General features: G+C 37.3%; 1 protein-coding gene across 2 annotated transcripts in view; it reads left to right on the forward strand.

The window, feature by feature from the left end:
* The window catches only part of LOC112152630 (kinesin-like protein KIF21A), a 47,102-nt gene that overhangs the window by 5,590 nt on the left and 20,998 nt on the right, over positions 1-20,514 (forward strand). For both annotated transcript variants that reach the window (XM_024282323.2, XM_024282330.2), the window contains exons 2-3: positions 18,061-18,283; positions 20,212-20,394. In XM_024282323.2, coding sequence (XP_024138091.1) covers positions 18,061-18,283; positions 20,212-20,394 — 406 coding nt within the window. The remainder of the gene's footprint in view (positions 1-18,060; positions 18,284-20,211; positions 20,395-20,514) is intronic.

Genomic DNA, 20,514 nt, shown 5'->3' on the forward strand with positions numbered 1-20,514 from the left:
CCCAAAAGATCACAACTTTTGCGAAGATCTGCATGGAAGAATGGACCAAAATAACAGCAAACTGGATGCAGACCTACAGGAAACCTTTGACCTCCATTAGACCCTACTAGGGTTTTCTCACAAGGCACTTGCCTCCATTTAGTCAAATTTTCAAACAAACGTCAATCTAGAAGTCTAAGGCTTTTTTGTTATACAACGCGTCATAGTAACACAAACATCATCAACACATCTGTTCTACAAGGTGAATATTTTATTCAGTTGTCAATTTATTTCCCTTAAAACTGGAAGCTTAAGAAAACGTCTCATAATCACTGATGGTAGCACCTTTTCATAATCATCAGAGCTGAAAGCCGCACACTTTCATCACCTTGTAAATCATTCTCTTTAAGGAACAAATTACAGCTTCACGCTGGTGTTTTCAGCTTGTCTAATCACCGTGGAAACATCCTAACATGTCTACTCTGATAATGTCGGAATATGCGGTATCCCAAAACCTGGAATATCCACTAACTGGTTGCCAGGTTAGGACCTTTTCCTGCCTCAACTTGCATGGATGAAGCCGTCTGTTAACAAGCTGCTAATCCCCGTCACTTGTAGACCCACACTTATTTATTATCTGTTTTTGTCTTCATGAAAACTCACTGTGCAAAAAGAAAAGAAATCTAGATTGATTGGTCGAGGGCAAAAAGGCATTGATCCATTAGAAGAAAATTATGTAACCTGGAATTGTATTTGCTGTTTTTTTTATTTTTTTAACGTTTTGTTTCTAACCAGCCGTATACTGGATTGGGATTAAATCTCTTTTATAGAACATTAAATCTCTGTGTAGAAACATGTCTTAGTACAAGAAGTTAAATATTAACCTGAGAAGACTTCTCCCTTGGGGAGCGATGAAGGAGCTTATTGTTTTGTGAATTTCTTAGAAGTGCCTTCTCAATAATTTAGTTTGAAGGAAAAAAAGCGTTCAGGTTTCGCCATGACCTAATAAGGACCACAAGATAGCTTTACCTTGTTAATTATATAGTAGTTTTTTATGTATGTAGGTACAAAGGTTGAGTGAGCTGATTCACCATCACGAGACAATATACCAACAGGGGTCAAGAGGAATTCATAACTGGGTCAACATTTGTACAAAAAGATAAAAGATCGTGAGAGGATGTGGAGCACTTGTAGAATCTTCAACCGGATTAATTTGAATGTCTGTGAGGACTGAATCTCCTTAATGATGGAGGTATACCTGGTGATCAAAAAGCCCAAGCTATAGTCACATACACCTCTCTGGATGCTTGGGTTTTTGGGTTGTCTGAGGGTCGTAGAGGAGGAGTGTCTGGTCCAAGTCTGGTGCGTCTTAAGGGAGGCACAGGTTGTGTCTCAAGCTACGTACACACCAGCTATGTGAATTTCGTTCAAGAACGTTCAAGAACTAGATTTGCACATTTACCCCTAGTTGTTCACACTGGACTATCGCTACCTGTTATTGATGCATGTCCGCCACCTACAGTTGGAAGAGGCTTGGTGCAAAATCTCAAAGTAGTGCAACTCTCGCAAGTCTTGCCCCAGGCGTTTCTTTCACAGCTCTATTCCGATAAATGAAAGACTTGGTATCATAGAATTCCGGTCGGGCACAAACTAATTTTTTTATTTCTCCTCCATGATCAATTTTCAACCGCTTGGCACCTTCATGAAATCAAAGCATCACTACCAAACCAGAGTTCTTGATTGACTGGTCAAAGATTGACCTTGTATAACTTGCAACATGGGTTTAATGGCCACACATTTTGTTCGTAGAGTTTGAAAAGGATCTTAGAAATGCACCTGAATGCTAGAGTTTTAAAGGTGGATGCCTGAGATGTGTTTAGATAGACTTTTCATTGAAAATGGTCACATATTGCAGTGTGAATGTCGCTCGGCAGCTCCCTTGAGGCTCGTTGACAATGGAAACAATGATTATTGTGCGTGAGGTAAATGTATCGTAGAGTATTCATAAGGCTAATGGAAGTTGCATGCACTTATGACATATGGGTGATGCTTTCATACAGTTTCCTTTGACTGTCTGCAGGCAAAAAATGGGCAAACTTGTACAGGACATGGTACTAAAAACAAATGGCTTTTTGGAAAGATTCTTCTTTTTTCAGATGTAATAGCAAAATACAAACCTGATGTTTGAGTAAAGTAAACTCTGCAGAATCGTCAGCATGAAATTTGAGTAGATTTTTTTTTTTTTGGATGGTGATAATACAAAGTAAGGCACTACCTATTAATCATCATCTCACCTTTTCCATGTGCAGTTATATGTTATCCAGTTTAATTTCCCTGGGCAAATAGAGCGTTAATACACGTTCCACAGACAAAAGAAGAGGTGTCAAAATAAATTAGCAAGTGCAAGCTAGATCCTGACATGCTTTCATTCTGCATTAATGGTTGGAATGCACCTACTGTATATCAGGTCTCCAATTAGACACGCACCCACAACAGCGAGACATTCAGCGCTGCAGTCACAAGACAATCTGAACTTTAAGAGTGTGGTACCAACGAAGGTCTTGGAAATCTTCCCATGAACCACGAAAATTAACTAAATGTTTGCATTCAAATACAGTTTATATATCATTTTTTTCTACCAAAAGAAAATTCACAATGAAATCCCAGAAGATTAAGCAAAATTAGGTTAAACCAGCTACACCTTAACAAAAAACACCAATAAAAATGTATGTTTAACTTAAAAGATGCTCTTTTTAAACCTAGTAAAAGAAAAAATTACAAATTTGTTTTTTGGGAAAACCCCTGAAAACATTTACAAATGCTGATTTACATCAAACCAAAAGAAGCAGTAAGAACTATTTAAATTTTTTTTTAACATTATTATTTCACTATAATAGAGATAAACAGATTTGGTCACATGACATCGGTGGTGTCAAGTATCCAAATTTCCGGTGTTTTTATATTCCTCGTGCAGTAAAAATTACGTTATTAGTTGTGAAGTAAAGTTGTCTAAAAAGCCCCAAGTGGTCACCTTTATGAACTGCAACTGGTCGCGCTCGCAGTTTGTTTTGTATCAAACGAGCCTTAAGCTGGAAGTACACAGAAGACATGGATCATAATATTCATTTTTGTTTTCTTGAAATAACAACTTAATAACGCGCTACCACAAATAATAGTTTTCCCAAAATAAGGGAACAATAACATAAACTAATTTTCTCACCATACTGACGTAATAACTTTCGACCACCGGAGATTTAGCTCGACATTCTTGTTTTAGCAGGCTATCAGTCTCAGCATTTTCAGCTATTAGCTTCAGCGATTTCAGCTATCGAGTTTTCAGTTAGTTTAAAGCAAATGATGGTTAAGATTACATCCAGTTTGCGAATGACTTGATTAGTCGACTAATTGGAAAAAATAATCATTGATTAGTCGACTATTAAAATAATCGTTTGTGGCAGCACTAGTAATTAGTAACTTGCATATCAGCACAACACAGATATGAAAAGTTGTTTTTCCCTAGCCAGAATTGGTGGTGGTGTAAACAGTGAAAGATGATAAATGGCGTATACTTGTATAGCACTTTACTACCTTCTTAGAAGACCCAGAACACTTTACAATGACAGTCTCACTCTGCTCTCATACATTGGCGCCAACCTGTAAGTGTTGTGAGCAATATGGAGTTTGTTGTCTTGCTCAAGGACACTTCGACACATGGGCGGGTACAGTCAATATCACTAGAAAGCAAAATAATCACTTTTTCATTGGAGATCAGAGAATGGTATTAATCGACAATTGACTGGCTAATCTATTTCTGTTTGACAATATTAGCATAATTTCTGCCTGGATGTTAGAGTTGGATGACTATCACAGTAGATGGTATTTGCTTGTGTTGTATAGTTTTTAGCGTTAGAATAAAGTGCTGCATCTTTTTCACAGTTGTGTGAGGCAAGGACAAAGGTGCTGAGGTCAGTGCGTCGGGTCTTGTGTCATTTCTATGGTTTATAAATGATGTAGGCAGCATGGCTACATCAGCAGAGATACAAGCTATCAAAGTGAACGTATAATAAATTGATCAGTTAATGATGATACTGTGTTTGCCGTTCGAGTTCACATCTACAATGAAAACTTGTTTTTCTAAAAGATCTCTAAGAAAGGAAACGTGAAAACCGTCTCCTCAAAAATAGACTTGTTTTCTCGAGATAACGAGCTGAAAAAAAGTATTCCCAGACGAGGCTGTTCTTGTCTTCCATGGGAATCAAGAGTTGCAGTTTTTCTTTGTTCTTGTCCTCATCTGTGCACTGAAAAACCAAAGGAGCTCTAAAAAATAGGGCAAAAATGTAAACGGAGTATCCATTTTGAAATGTTTGACATGAGGAATACAAACATTATCAAATTTGTAAACATGATTGTAAAACTCTCACTTGAATGTTCATCCAGGAATCACCTGTTCAGTTTCTCCAGTTTGCTAAAGTTTAACCGCTAAGTGACTTAATGTTTTGTAAACTTAAATAGAAAAGAATAATGAGATGAAAGATATGATTTACACACACACACACATTTTACGAGGTCCATTATCTGGTGGTAGTTTGGGTTTTAGATACTGTTATCTGAAAGTTTATGTGAAAACAGATTTGTTCCACCACCTGAAGTTTATGGGTTTAAAGCAACGGAAAATCTGTGGGACCAAATTTTCACTGAGTCAGACGAAAACTTTACATAAACAAGTTTGACCTGTTTGTTTTGGAAAATCCACCACATATGACCAAAAAAGAAAAACAACCTAAAATATTACGCAACAATATGTAAACCAACAAAGCAACTGCTAATCAACCTTATTTGCCTTTTTTAATCTGGATTAAGTAAGATTATATTTTGATGTGCATGTTTTGAATCATATTTTTTAATAATTTATCGTTCTTTAGATTTAGTCATTTTAGGTTCTCATTTTGTGGCCTGTGCCTTCTATTATGTGTTTTTGTTTTTACTTCTTACTTATTTATTACACTGACTCTATAAAAGAACTGGACCGAGTCAATGTGATGTCACCCATAGAAGTCTGCTTACTTTATCTCCAGCCAAAGGCAGTCAATTCAACTGCTGTTTTTACATGCAATGGATGCCACCCTGTTGGCGCCAAATATTGATTGGTTCGAGTTGGTAAACGTTCAGATGGCACCCACTCTTACCAATCAGGAGGGAGCTTGTTGCAAGTCCACACCCCCACCACTTGAAAGTGGGCTCTGGAGAATATGTCAATCGAAGGCATTCTCGCTCCCAAATCGTCATATATGGATGTATGGTTTGGGCCCCCTTTGAGTCACTTTTTGAAGGGTGTCCCCAACTCATCTTTTTTTTGACATGCTGGCCATTAAATCTGCGGTCCCCAACCTCCGGACCACAAACCGGTACCGGTGCGAGGGCCGCTTGGTACTGGGCCACAGACTGGGAAAAAAAATGCGTATGCTAATTGGGGGTCCCCAACCCTCGGGACACGGTACCGGACGTGTGACTGGTACAGGTTTAGGTTAGGTTATCGAGTTGGCTGAAGGTCTGATCTGCATCTCAAAGGTTTGAGGACCCCTGATTTAATGGGATCAGCCAGCATGTCAAAAGAGGGCGAATTCGGGGTCACTCAAAACATCAGCAAGTGGCGTGGAAAGGACCTGAACCAAACCTCCATTCATGACGAGTTGGGATTCAGAATGTGTAAGTCAGTCAAAAGTTTGGAAAAATGGATTATTCATTACTCTATTGAGATATCCAATTGGTCAATTTACAATTTGCTCTACAGAAAAAACTATCAGGAAAAAAAACAGGATTAGCAAGAACATGTTAAAAAAGATATCATAGCAGGAATGATTCTTTTAACAAATACAATAACTGAGTAAAAGCTGCTTATTTCTCTATTGAATTATATGGGACTTTGGCTTCTTTGAACCAACGGGTTTGGAACACGAGGGGGGAGGAGCCACTCAGTCCAGTTCTCATATACAGTCAATGATCACCACATTAATTCAGAAAGAATTCACTTTATTTTGACTATTTATTTTCTATCAGATTCTAGTTCATTGCCGTGGTTAAAGACCTATGGTTGTATATTGTGGACTTCTGAGAAAAAGACTCAGTAACAACCTCAGATTTTCATCTGTTTGTATTCAGATGCTCTTTCTCCGTGACCTTTGTAAAACCTTTTTTTGTTGTTTGTTTTGTGAGGTGAAAGCTCTTACATCTGCTGCCCCTGTCATAAAAACAGCCTCATGCTTCAGTCCACACAGATGAATATTCATGCAACAACTCAAGTGAACCGAGACACAAACACAAAGCAAGCTGCCTCCCAGCTGCTTCCATGTGATATTTTGCTCTGACTGAGATATTCAATAAGCATTTTGTGGCCGGCACAGGCAAAGGTTAATTCAATATGGATTTCTGTGATAGGGCAGTAATGAGGTTTTGAGTGACGCTCTTGTCTGGAGCGTCTGACTGTTGCTCTGGCATCTTCCTGTTTTGCTTCCAAAACCTTGAGACGGATGGACGATATGCCAAACTTTTCAATAACAACAAAAGCATTTTCCTCGGATGGTGGAAAACAGTGTCAGGACATCACTATTTTCCCTGCTTGTCCACCTTTGAACCTAAACGCCGTCAAAACTGTGATCAGTGAACCATTAAAAGGACTGCCTGGAACCACAGCATTGTGGGTCTTTTTAATCTCTTAGAGTGGGTGGAGCACTGTCACTGTTCAGAGGACAGGCGTTGGGGAAACTCTAAAAATGACTTAGCAGAAATAACCTTTTTTTTTTCCTCTCTTTGGTCTGTTTCCCTCCAACACTTTTGACCTCTCTCCGTTGCGTCATTCCCTGGTTCCCTCCCAGATGGCTGTTTCCAAACCGGAACCAGAGAACAGGCAGAGTCAAGGCTGCTGAGTCGCAGAGCTTCTTTATGAGCCTCAAAGCATCCATGCTGCAAAATGACTCACTGCTTCTTTAAGGCCACAATGCATTGCGTTCGAACGGTTTTTATCAATAGAACACAGGCAATACATAAGAACTTTGTAAAATGTTTCTATTAATTAGGTTTTTCTTGAGCAAACAGGTGTTTTAATATAAAAAAATAGGGATCAACGATATATCGGTGCCAGTATCGGTATTGTTTGTTAGTATCGGATCGATACTAAAAAATCCACCAATATTGTTCTAACTGTTTTCAGATACACTATTTTTGACATGGATACTGTCTAATAGATCCCTAGTAGATAGATAGATAGATAGATAGATAGATAGATAGATAGATAGATAGATAGATAGACCTTTATTGTCATTATCACAAGGACAATGAAATTGCAGCAACTGTTTCGGTGCAAGAAATTGGCATAAAAAATACAGAACATAGTATAAAATACGATATAAAGTATAAAAAATATGTAGAAAAATATATACAATGAACGGTGCCATATAAGACTATGAGCATATATGGACATTATGTATGTGCAAAAAAGCAAGCATTAAAATAACCAGATATACATATGCATATGTACATAAGCAGTATATAAATATATGAACATGTACTGTACAGCGTGATGAGCAGTTATCTGTGTGAGTTGGAGTTTAACATGGATACTGCTTTTGGAAAGAAGCTGTTTTTCAGTCTGTTTGTTTTTGTTTTGATGCCTCTGTAACGCCTTCCAGAGGGCATCAGGGCAAACAAGTCCGATCCGGGGTGTGAACTGTCCTTGATGATGTTTTGAGCTACTGGGAAGCTGATGTTTACACTCTTAGTCAATAATTGTTCAGACCGTTTTTATGTATATATTTAATATTTAAAAGAGATACAAGTTGTATCTCCCCCAAAAGAGAAAGCTTATGATTTACAGTTACATCTAATAGTGAATATATGGTCAGAATGTTTTCAGATATATTTTTAAAGTATTAAAGTGATACTTGTTCCTGTGAAACCCCTTACTGTATGTTAGAAAAGGTCAATTATAATGTGATTTGTATAGTAATTCTCATAAAGAAGCAAAAAGCAAAACTAAGCTTTAGTGGTGCCACAAACGATTATTTTAATAGTCGACTAGTCGTCGATTAGTTGACCACTCGTGGCAGCCCTACTATAGTTATTGTGTTATTGTAGACACTTATACATCTGTATTGGCAAATATCGGCTATTGGCCTCAGTTGCAGGGAAAATATCGGTTATCGTATCGGCCAGAACCAATATCAGCCCTTTCCTAAAAAAAATATATACAGTATAGGCCCACACCTGCAGTGACTTTACCTGTGTCATGCTGAAAAATAGATAAACATTTTAAACCAAATATTAATAATTATATGTATTTAACCTTGTTTTTCGGTCATACTAAAGCAGCCTGAGTTCTTCCTAGATGTCTAAATTAAGATGCAACTCCTTCCTCTTTCATTAGTTCCTCCTTTTCCTCTCCTGCACAGGTGAGGTCCTGTTCCGAGTCTCGCCTAGAGGGACTTGTTTCAGCTTGCTGCTGCTGACACTCGAGGAAAGAGATCCAATGAATTGTCTCTTATTGCAGAGACCAGCTGCTAAACAATGCTGGCTTTTGATAAGACAGAAGTCCTGCTTTGTTGTGTCTCAACAGTTTCCATTCATGAAGGGTTAACTATTTTCTCTGAATCCTCTCCTGTTGTTTTTTTCTTTTCTATTATCTGTGTTTGGCTTCAGTTTCTCATCCTGAACAAACACAAACATCTCACACAATCTTTGCAAAATGCAAAAGGGCACCTGCTGTTGGTTTTTGTATGGAAATACTCCTGCTGCACCTGCTGCTGCGCTTGAATGTCACTCTCCAACATTTTCTATTATGTGTGTTTGGTCAGCAGTGTCGTATGATTTTAATGCATTAACATTTAAGTATATATATATATATATTTTTACATCTGGAAGCTTTTGAGTTGAAATACTGAAATACTTCAAAAATGTCTCAAGCAAGAAATAAATTTGGTAACGAAATAACTAAACTTCACTAAAATAAACTCCACACTAACAATACGTTTATCAATTAGATATTTTAACTAATTATGTCGTGTATAAAATTACGTCACACAAGGTTAGCTGGAGGTTAAGTGATCTGACCTGCTGCTTTCCATAGAAAATTTGAAGCTAGCTTCTTTTAGCTCCACAGTCGTTGCGATCTTTGCATGTGATGAGAAATATCACAAAATAGATGAAAAATAGGCGTAAAAGTTCTTGAAGTTCTAACTATTACACCAAAAGTCAAAAACAATTTTATTTTTTAGATGTTTTTTGATTTGACGTTGATAGGGGTGTCCAAAGTCAGTCCTCGAGGGCCGGCCTCCTGCTAGTTTTCCAGAAACCCTACCTTATCTCCTGCTGATTACCTGAGTCAGGTGTGTTTAGCCAATTAGGAGCTTAACAGGTTGGTTGTGAAACAGGTTGGACACCGGCCCTCGAGGCCTGACTTTGGACACCCCTGGACTACAACAAGCTCATCAGCGACCTTTCCGGAAATGTTCCGACAACTGTCCAGTTTGTTTGTCGAGCATTATTTGCCAATTTTTGTAAAGTTTGTAGTCTGAGGGGTTAGTATCCTGACAAGATTATGTTGACCTCAGTTGGTGCATCAGGTGGCATCACCTCCAGGTTCTGCCACACTTTGGACAGTTATTAGCTGAAGCACATACAGTGATATTATGGTACTACTGATAATTTAACAGTTAGTTGTCACTGAAAAGACTATGTTGTCACCTGTGCACACTTTTGAAGTCTCCATCCATCCATCAGTCCATCCAATTTATCATACACTTTCAAAGGTTTTTTATTAATATCACCCATTTGGTCAGTGGTTCGCATCACAACATCTTTTACTCTGGGACGTTCAGCCACAGTAAACCAAATTATTTAGTTTTGTTGTGACTCCCAACCAAAAATCCAACCCAAACCTTCCTGTTCAAAAAACACAATGATGTAGACACCTTGTGGTGGTTGCATGCGTATGCATCACCCTCAAGTAAAATCTAAAATTGTGCATGGTGGTGAGGTCAGGTGATGTGCTGATGACTCTGCTTTGTGGCCTCAGAGCAGAGAGCGTTGTGTTCCTTCTGCCTTTTGGCCTCAGATGTGCCGTTTCTATTTCGGGGGACAGCCTCTGAGCTGGCAGCACTACACGGTTATTTCATTTCAAGACAAAATAAACCAAAAACGTTGATGAATGGACTAATATTTGCAGGCAGAGGACAATGTGTGGGTAAAGTGTTTGCAAAGCATCGGCTCATTGAGTTTGTTCAATTGGTTCTAGAAAAGTCTTTGAAAAGATGTCTTTAAGGATATTTCTTAATGTTTAAACTCATTGAATACGGTTAACCCTTTAACAGCTTAAGATTCTTCCTCAAAGGTTAAGGGAAATGGAAGCTATAAAAATTGGATGCCAACTTTGGCCTTGCACCAACCAGTCTGTAAAAATGCTCACGACCTTTGAGAAAATGTGACTCTAAGAACAGCAAAGAAAGACTCTTGAGTTTGACGTTTGGTCCATAAAAACACTCAACAGTCTAATGGTCGTCTACTCAAAATCCGATTTTGTTGATGTAGCTCTTGAATAATTTAAATCTGATGACTTTTTACCACACTGCTGTTTTAAGGTAACCATACCTTCTATGATAAACAGACAGATAGTGTATGGGTTTCCCTCACCGTGTTTTTGTGGGGTGCACACGGGGAGTCTCCGGTTTCATAGGCTGTCACTATAATCGTACTGATGAGGTTGAAAGCAGGAGTCGCAAAAAACCCACAGAGCCTCTCTGTGTGCTTCTGTCTGTAGTTAAATGTGTGTGTGAGTGCATTTTAATAGGTCTGTGCATATAGTGTGTACACTGTATGAACACGAGCCTCTTTTTGATCCTTTTATGGTTCACTGAACAAAACTGGATTAGTCACTTTGATCCTCGTTGAAACTGAAAAAATGTTTTTTGATTTCTATAAACTTGCAGTTTTTGCACCTTTGTAGCATAATAACAAGTATACATTTTGCAGATGATGTTATGTGATCCTCAAAAGAGTCATATTTTAATCGAACCTTGCAACCACTAAAAGGAACTTATATATTTTTGTCATTTAAAAATAGTTTTAAGGTTTATTCAGACTGGCCACATTTGGCCCGCTTAAAGTGAACTGTTTACCTCACGATCTATTTGTTACAGACACTTATTAGCGTACCATGTAGCCATAGCGTCCTCAGTAACCACCTTGCGTTGAACCTGGCCTTCATACAGATGTTCAAAATTGGTCAGTGAAATAAAATGTTTAAAAATGTGAACTGTCCAGGCAAGTATTTGCAAACTTCAGCATCTCTATGTTTTTCTTATTGTTTTGACCCGACACGTAACTGCTGGCCAATGACTGAAGAGATCGTTAGTCACGCGGTTTTGTTTACAAGAAAACAATAATCTGCTCGACTGTCGACTATCATTAACTAAAACTTTGTGTCCAATAGAAGATTTTTGACTCATCATTTGTACCATGATGGGTTTCCCCCCCCCTCGTTTTAGTTATTGGATCATCTCTATCATTTTCCATACTACATAATGTATCATGTATTTCAACCGAACAGTCCCTTCACTGTTCAGTTCTAATCAGGTAAATGTAGAAGAACTAAATCCTGTTCAGATCCGTGTCTTTCTTCTCATTATTCCCTCCAAAAGGTTCATACTGCCAAAACAGATTAATATACTTCAAAGTTATTACGTAACGTTTCTGACTAAGCTTTAAGGGGAGGGCCCTAATTTGTGTTTGCATGAAACCATATGTTATTAAGTAGAAAAACCTGCCACATTAATATATTACAGACTACACATGTTTGTGTAAGGTAGTCTTGTGTGTGTGTTGGGAGCTCAGGTGGAGTTCAAGTCTTTCAAAAACAGCTTATGCGTAGCTGGTATGTGTCATTTTAGAGGGAGGATTGATGCTGTAAGCCTCTGCTGAGTGCAAGAGGAGCCCTTATTCAGCTGGAAGAAGAGAGCGAGTTTCCTGCTGAGCCACAAAGCCAAGCCCTCTAAATGATAATAATAATTGCTTAAATTGGTCGGTGACACAAATAACACACCAGGGAGAAAAGCTCAGCATTTTTCTTTTCTTTTCTCCTTACTGTTTTTGTGTTTCTGTCAAAAGTGTACCATACACCAGAGAACAATGTTTGTAAACTCCAATCCATTTCTTGGTCTTTCTTTATTGAAATCGTTGTGAATTTTTAGCAAACAAAAAACACGGTTGGTAAACAGTTGTATTTATTACGTAGAAAATATGCTGGGTGGGCCACAAACTTCTTGCTCCGCTTCATTCTGATGTTTCTACTTGTAGATAAGTAGACCCATGAACGTCTTTGTTTTCCTCGTCTGAGCTACTGCTAAACTGTATGACTCAATAGCACCAATTATTGTTGCACTGATAATGTTATGGTAGGGGTGTGAGGGGCTCTAAGCTAGTGGGAAAGCATGTAAACGGAGAGCTCTCAGCAACGGGTAGGGCGTTGCTCCACACTAACGGTAAGAGACCACAAATTGGAGACAAATTTCTAATTGACTAATGCCGCTCTACAGACACTATGACCTAGAAAATTATTGTTTTTTTTTTATTATTATTTTGGAAAAATCATAATTAAAAGACCACAGGGAATATTTTTATAATGGATCAGAAGATGATCAGAGTGTGTCTTAAATGTCTGTCATCATAGAATCAAAGAATTCATTCTCACCAGCTAGCTAACCAGCTAATGTTTTTAATTAAACAAGAAAACGTTTGAAAATGTTAATTTTTTTATTGTGCTTTTACCTATTTGTACTTGTGTATGTCTGGACAGTATTACAGGTTGTTCTTTTTTCATCTGACATTGTTTCTTATGTATTTTTAGTCCTTCTTATACATTAGCTTAAATTTAGTAGGATAAAACAGGTCTTTAAACATCTTCAGCTCAACTTTCTAAAAATCGTGAACATCATAAATAAGACAAATGGAGAAGAGAGCAATGGCTCTAAAATCAGTTTTGAGCAACTTTTATGGAATTTTTACAAATGCATTAGTGTTAGCATGCTAGTATTAATCCCCTATTGTATATAAAAAATGCTATATTATACTTGCTTTTGTTCTTTGTATTGTCTTTCATTTGAAACGTTTAATGTTATGTTATGGGTTATTTGTGTTAAGTTATTCAGAGTATTCAATATTCAAAATTGCAGTCTGAAAACTTGCATTTTCAGATTGATTATGATACAACAAATTACAAACTGATCATTGTTTGTTCATCTCTACTCTATGAAATTAAATCATTGTTTAAAACAGGAAGAAGTTTCTTGAAACTTTTGTTTTGAAATTTGGCCTTATTCTGCTTAAGAATTTGTGTTCAATTTTAACGTATTTTTTGCTCCATAATAAAGCAGATGATCTTTATGGGTGAAAGGTTTGAACCATTTCAGTTGTCAGAATCTTCACGGATGATGAAATGTTTTCAAGAACTGCAGTCTGTGGTTGTATACTGTCCCGTTGAACAAAGCTCTTCCTGAAATAGACATTGCCAGGAGGGGAGAATATGCTCTAAAACACTTGTGGTAACGTTCAGTATTCAAAGTTCCTTTCGAAAAGCCTAATTTATACACTTATGTGCCCCCTCTGCCTTTGCTTTGTTACGATACTCCGACAACACTCATGAAGGTCTTCCTCTTCGCCAGCCTGGAGGACACATCGTCCATGATAACACTTAGACATGTCTGGAACGTGTCCTCACTTTTAAAATAAATTATTGGAATTATCACACAAGACTTAGTAGAGAAAACTGTTAAAAATACTATTTATGGACTTCAGATTGTACATTATGTGTTAAACTCCAATATTTCAACATCACCAATTACTGTCTTTTCTCTTGGATAGGAGTGAAAAAAAGCAGAAGAAATGTTTAAGGGCCAACCATTCGGCCCACATTTTTAAAAAATATTTTATCAATTAATCACTTTACGTATATAGCACTTTTCATGAACTTTGCTGTTGAACACAAGGTGCTGAATAAAAAAAGACGTATTAGTTAAAACATAAGAAGTTGTAAAACACAGTAGATAAAAGAAGCAATACAAAAACAGGCGTAAAAATTGAAAATAATGGAAACACTGTGGCTAAAATTTGAGGAGACAATGCATAGATCAAAACATTAGTTAAAACAAGACAAACTAAAAGACAATAAAACAATAAAAATGATGACAAAATAAAATAAATGAATGCCACACTGTAGCTAAAATTCAATGAGAGAATTAATAGAATTAAAAGATAAACCATAAAAGTCATAAAGTCCTTGGAAGCCCAACTTATAAACAAGTCAGTTAACCGTTGAAAAAATGAGTCTTTAGTTTACATTTAAAAATCTCTACAGAGTCAGAAACTCTCAGATCCTCAGGTAAACTGAACAGATAATAGAAGCGAACACGAGGATCTGAGAGTTCTGGAAGGTTTTTAAGGACTGAGGAGATCAGAGAGGTATGGAGGTCTCAAACCATTAAGACATTTAAAACCTAGAAGAATCTTAAAATCAATCCTGAAGCTATCGTCACACAACGGCTTTAAATGTAATTTGCCAACCACAATTAAGTAATTGTACCCTTTCTTATTGGAAAAGGCTAGGGGTTGCATATTATTGATTTTATGAAAGGAGATGAGTGGAACATTTTAATGGGGGCCAGACTTTGGACATGCATGCTTTAGAAAAAAGTGGCAATCAAGTTGAGTTGAACTAAATTTGTTTTACTGTTTTTCTTAAGTAAATGTAAAAATGAAAAAAAAAGAATAAATTACATATAAAAGAGTTATAGTTATTTCTTATTTTAAAAAAATATGACCCTCTGAGTTATGTTGAAAAAAAAGTCCTTCATATTATCATAAATATTGACCTAAACATTCTTGAACAACCACAAAAACAAGTTTTACATGTTTTTCACATTTTTATCTCAAGCTAAGGAATCTATTGGAAAATGTGTGCTGATCTGGCAGTTCTGATGCTTCAATGTGCTGCAGGCAGGACATTACATCTTCCACCGGTTCCTCGTTGGCTCCTTCTCTCCGTCATCACTGCTGTAATCCCAGTGACGGTTCGCTAAGTCGCTTGTATCTGGTGTCACACACAATGATACCTCTGTGGAGCAGCGTCACTCTGCAACTGTAGCTTCAGCAGCCTCCACTTTCCTTTTCTATTGGCTTTCTCTTCTGTTTGGACTCTCCTTTCATATCTTCTATAAAACCTCTTTCTACTACAACTAAACGTCTTTTGAAAATGTGTACAAAGGAGTCCAGACACCACTCTCTCAGGCAGCTTTCTGATTCCCGTTTGCAGGTTTCTCCAAATATTTCCTCTTCATCTAAACCATAAACCGAGAGACGAAATCTGGAGGAGGAAATGATATAATAAGAAAGTGTGTTTATCTGGGTGAAGGCAAACAGAGCAATTGCTCGGTGAAGTCCAGGGTGGGACTGTTTGCTCAGAGCTGATGTTTTGCTCTCCCTTGGCGCTGAACAGGGAGAGCTCTGTGCTGCGAATGGGAAGTGAGCTTTTCAGACGCATAAACACGCGTGAACTGCACAGTGGCAGCACTCATCTCTTGATTTTGGTAACGTGTTTCTAAGTATGTGTTATGGTGCCCTCTAATCTAGAACAGTTGTGGTCAGGAAGAATAATAGGGGAAAACTGGACTTCCTGTACGTTTGATGTCATAGCATAGCAGTGGTTTTTGATGCTCTAGAATCATGTCATACTTTATAAACAATGAATGACCGTAGAATGACGTTTTATTTGTGCAATGCAACCCAATCAAAGGTTATATTCTTTATTTAAGACAGAGTTCTCAAACTCAATTTACATTGGGGCCACTGAGGGCTCAGTCTGGCTGAGCTGGTTCTATTTGTGCCAAAAATATGATTTTGTGTCCACTGTCTCTATCTTGGGTGCATTGTCTATGTCTACTGAAGACATTTATTGAACATTTGTTCATGCCTATGTACTACTAAGCAATATCATTTGCGTGTCCTGTATAATAGGAGCTAACGACTCTAGCAACTATTGCTAAGGACTTTTCTGACGACCAGATCCAACGACCGTAGCAAATGCAAAGTTTTAAGCATAAAGAAAGCTGAAACATGACAAAGCAAATACAAAGCTATCATCAAAGAAGGGTGGACATGCAGAAGATACTGCTTAGTAAACATTGGACTTTCATATTAAGATGGGGGTTGCAAAATATCGATATGGGGGCCGCAAATAGCCCACGGGCCACCAGTTTAGCCAGCTGATTTTGTCATACACCCTTGTATGGGTTTTGACTTGTATAGATACTTCGAGTTTTTTAATTGTCCAAGCCCATTTTAGGCCAAATCTGGATTAGTCCCCTAACCCTACGGCTTCTCTTCTGGTAAGGACTATTTTAGGACTAGTTATCCCTCCCCCAGTAGAGTAACCGTTCTTCTGGGAAAGTTCAACACTTGCTGCATGTATTTGTTCACCTTTCGGTACATCCCGTCAGAGGTCACCACAGATAAGCTTTCACTGTTGGTTTGGCAGATAGTTTTTACGCCGGATGCCCTTCCTTGTATTTTCAAGGCACAGGGAGACCCAAATACGCAGCAGGGTTTTGCCTAAGGATCTACATAGTCACTTTAAAATAATAAATAATCAGAAGATCATCTCGCTACATGCTAACAGCAGCCATGTTTGTTTTCAACATAACTCCCTATTTCTTCTTCAGTAGTTTAGATAGTTCTGTGCATGTCAAAATGATTTATTCCCATTCAATGTTTCTTATAATTGGTTAAAGTTTTTCAGGGCCAATGTACACGGTTCAATTCAAATTCAGTCTTTGATCCGATTAAAGACATTTTCCACAATAGAACTAGCCAGGCTGCTTTTTGTCATCGTCATGCCAACTTTTTTACACGTTGAACTCTTGTATTAGTCAATACTGCCTCCAAGTGAGCAGCTTTTGGAACTACATCATTTTTCTGGCAGTTTAGATCATTTCAGTTCCTGTTTGCATCCAAAAGTTAAAGAATAAATTGTTTTTCCATTCATTCCAGATGGATCAACGGGAGCTTCCCATTGGGAAAATAAATAATCGAAATATTGAGCCTTTTCTATGTACAATCTGCAACAATTGTGACTTTTAATTATTTTTGGAGATTCCAAATTGAAAACGTATTAAAAATCGTAACAATTCAGTGCTCAGTTGTGACTTTTACCATGTTCTAAATCACATGTGTCAAAGTTGAGGCCCGGGGGCCGGCTCCGGCCCTCCAGATCATTTTATTTTATTGTTATTAATGGCCCGATGTTATCTTGTACTTATTTCTAACTTTTATCATTTTGACCAAATATATTTTTATGGAGAGTAAAATATTGAAAGTTATTTAAGGTTTAAGTTTATTTTGTCTGGAATAATATTCCTACCTTTTTATTATTCATATTTATGTTAAGAGTTTTTTACTAAGACTTTTAGGCTGTTTTTAGCTAATATTTCAGCTACATGCTAGCTGTTTTGGCTACTTTAGGCATTTTTTTTTGTTTTTATGCTTTTTTTGGAGTTTGGCTAATATTTACACACGAGCTAATTGGCTAATTCAAGCTTTTTCTTAGTATACGCTTTTCTTAGGATATTTTAAAGTTTAGCTTTTTTTATGCTGCATGCTAGCTCTTTTTGTGTGTTTTTTAGGCTAATTTGGCATTTAGCTAATATTTTAGCTGGCTATTAGCTTCAGTGTTTTTAGCTATCAATTGCAGCATCTTCAGCTATCAGCTCTAACATCTTCAGCGGGCAAATTCAGTTTACAGCATTCACACTGGCATTATAGCAGGTAATGCTGTATATCTAGTTCAAAATTATGTTGAAAAATTACAGTTTTAAAGTTTTAAAAATTTAGTTTTAGAGTGTTCAATAAATGTTTTTCCAGTTCGGCCCTTGACCTAATGAGTGTTTTGGGTTTTGGCCCCTTGAGCGAATGAGTTTGACACTCTGGTAAAAAATGTTCTACTAAACAAAAATTTTAATTAATATTTGATGATTTCGCCTCTTCCAGGATCCGTCCTCAGTTGGCCAAAGAGAAGATCGAGGGCTGCCACATCTGTACGTATGTGATGCCCGGAGAGCCACAAGTGGTTCTGGGTAAGGACAAGGCCTTCACCTACGACTATGTCTTCGACATGGACACTCAGCAGGAAGCCATCTACACCCACTGCACGGAGAGGCTCATCGAGGGTTGCTTCGAGGGCTACAACGCCACCATCTTCGCATATGGGCAGGTTGGTCCTCCTCAGACATACACACCGGCTGGTTCAGCCGTGTCTCAAGCATGCGTTGCTCAAGGGAGTAAAGCTGCCTTCAGGAATCTACAGAGTCTGGCAGCTTATGATATGAAATATGATTTCATTTTGTATAATTAGCCTTGTTATAAGAAAGGAGGGCCTCACCACCTCAGTCAATGCTCTTGACAGGCTCCAACCTGCTCTCAACACCACAGCTTTTCTTTTATTGACTCTGATTTATTAACGGGAGAGACAGAGGGGGGAGTTTATCTTCCCGTCCAAATACAGGAAGAAAAACGTGGCCTCACCTCATACCAGAGTACACGGAGAAGTCTCAAAGTCCTGGGAGACATCAAGCAGATGCTAACCTGAAGCTCCTCAGTTTACTGTGAGGATCAATACTTTCAGAAGGGTTATTATGCAACACTTTCTTATCTGAGCTCACATAGAAACAGAGAGGTAACCTGACCCTGACAGATTCAAACCTGCATGCTTTTATTTTGAAAGGTAAAACAAATCAACTCATGCCACAAATGTGTTTAAGCTTCTTTGTAAAATGATCACAGCTAATCTTTTAATCTCTAGCATGACTCTCCATTTTTAAACTACTGGAGAAACTGTTATTATTCTTTATAACTTTGAAGTAATAAACATTAGGAACAATTAAAACAATTTGAAGACACATTGGAATGACATAAAAAAAGGAGCTTAGAAGCTTCTAATGTTAGCTTGGAGTTGTGAGGCTGTAAGCTAGCAGAAGAGAGCGCAAACAAATGAATGATGGGAAATCAGCACAAACGGACTCTGCTCAAAAGGGTCCCGCCCACATCTCTGATGGGAATTTGCTAGAAAACAAATGAGGTGTTTTATTTTGGCTAAAAATGGTATGAAACTGATTAAAAAACAACAGGGAAAATAATTGTAAAATAGATTTTAAAAAGGATCAGAGTGGGTCTTTAAGGTCATAACAACTTTGTTTATTTTCCTTAACTCATTTAAAAAGCCTATTTGTAAATAAAAGCTCTCGTTTTATAAGAAAACAGTTTTCAAAGACAGTTTCGATAATGATTTAGGAGAAAACATTATCCTACAGACACCAGGATAATAAATGTAATTGATAATTGATCACAAATAACTTTTTTATTTACAAAATATTCTAATTAAGGTACAACAGTGATTTTAAAGCATCTAGCTGTGTTGAAGTGTGAAAGTTTTTCCTTGTGCAACAAATTCTCCTCAATCATGTTGTGGACCCAATTTATTTTATTTTTTTTAAGTTTTTTCTTTTTTTAACTTCATTGGGATAAATTAATGTTTTTAAAGTGATGTATAGTTGTATTTTTTAACTGATATTTTGAGGTAAATTTGTAAACACTAGTTAATCTTCATTTTTTTAACAATTAATTACTTTTAAACAAACCCATTCACAGCTTTTTTAATTAGAAAATGTTCAAAACGTATAGAACGTTTTACGTTAAAAAGCTAACCTTTCCTCAAATATTAAAGTTTCGATTAAACTCTGATTTTTGTGTATTAATTGGATTAACATGTCAACTTAAAACTACATAAAACGTATTTAAAGGACTTTATTCAAAATAATTCAGGCTTACAGTGTAAAATATATCAAAATGTTTTAAATGTTCACATTTTGAAAGTCACATATTTAGTTCATCTGCACAGAAAAATGTCAAAAGGATTTATTATTACATTATCTTGTAAAAATAAAAAGATAGTCAAACTGTTTGACTGTTAAAGTAAAAAGTGAACTTTTTTTATGTTATTTGTAAAAATAACTTTTTTACAAGCCTTTTGCTTACTTTTTAGTTAGTATTTTTCATTTTTTAAAGTGTATTATTTAGTCAGAAATGAACCCTTTTTTTATCAAACACACAAAGACTCACATGAAGCTTCTGCCTCACATCCAGACAGGATCTGGAAAGACCTTCACCATGGGGACGGGCTTTGACGTCAACATCGGCGAGGAGGAGCTGGGCATCATTCCTCGAGCCGTCAACCACCTGTTCAGAGGCATTGAGGAGCGCCGGCAGGCCGCCACTGAGCAAGGCAGACCCGTTCCCGAGTTCAAGATCAACGCACAGTTCCTCGAGGTGCAGCAGCACAAGCACACATTATGCTTAGATCAAAGCAGGATGTAGTCAAGCCTGAGGCGAAGAGGAAGGAGCTTTAAGTCCATTAGTAAAGAACATGCAGACAGACGGAGGTCAGAG

This window comes from Oryzias melastigma, linkage group LG23 (genome assembly GCF_002922805.2).
Source record: "Oryzias melastigma strain HK-1 linkage group LG23, ASM292280v2, whole genome shotgun sequence".
In the NCBI taxonomy this organism is placed as follows: Eukaryota; Metazoa; Chordata; class Actinopteri; order Beloniformes; family Adrianichthyidae; genus Oryzias; species Oryzias melastigma.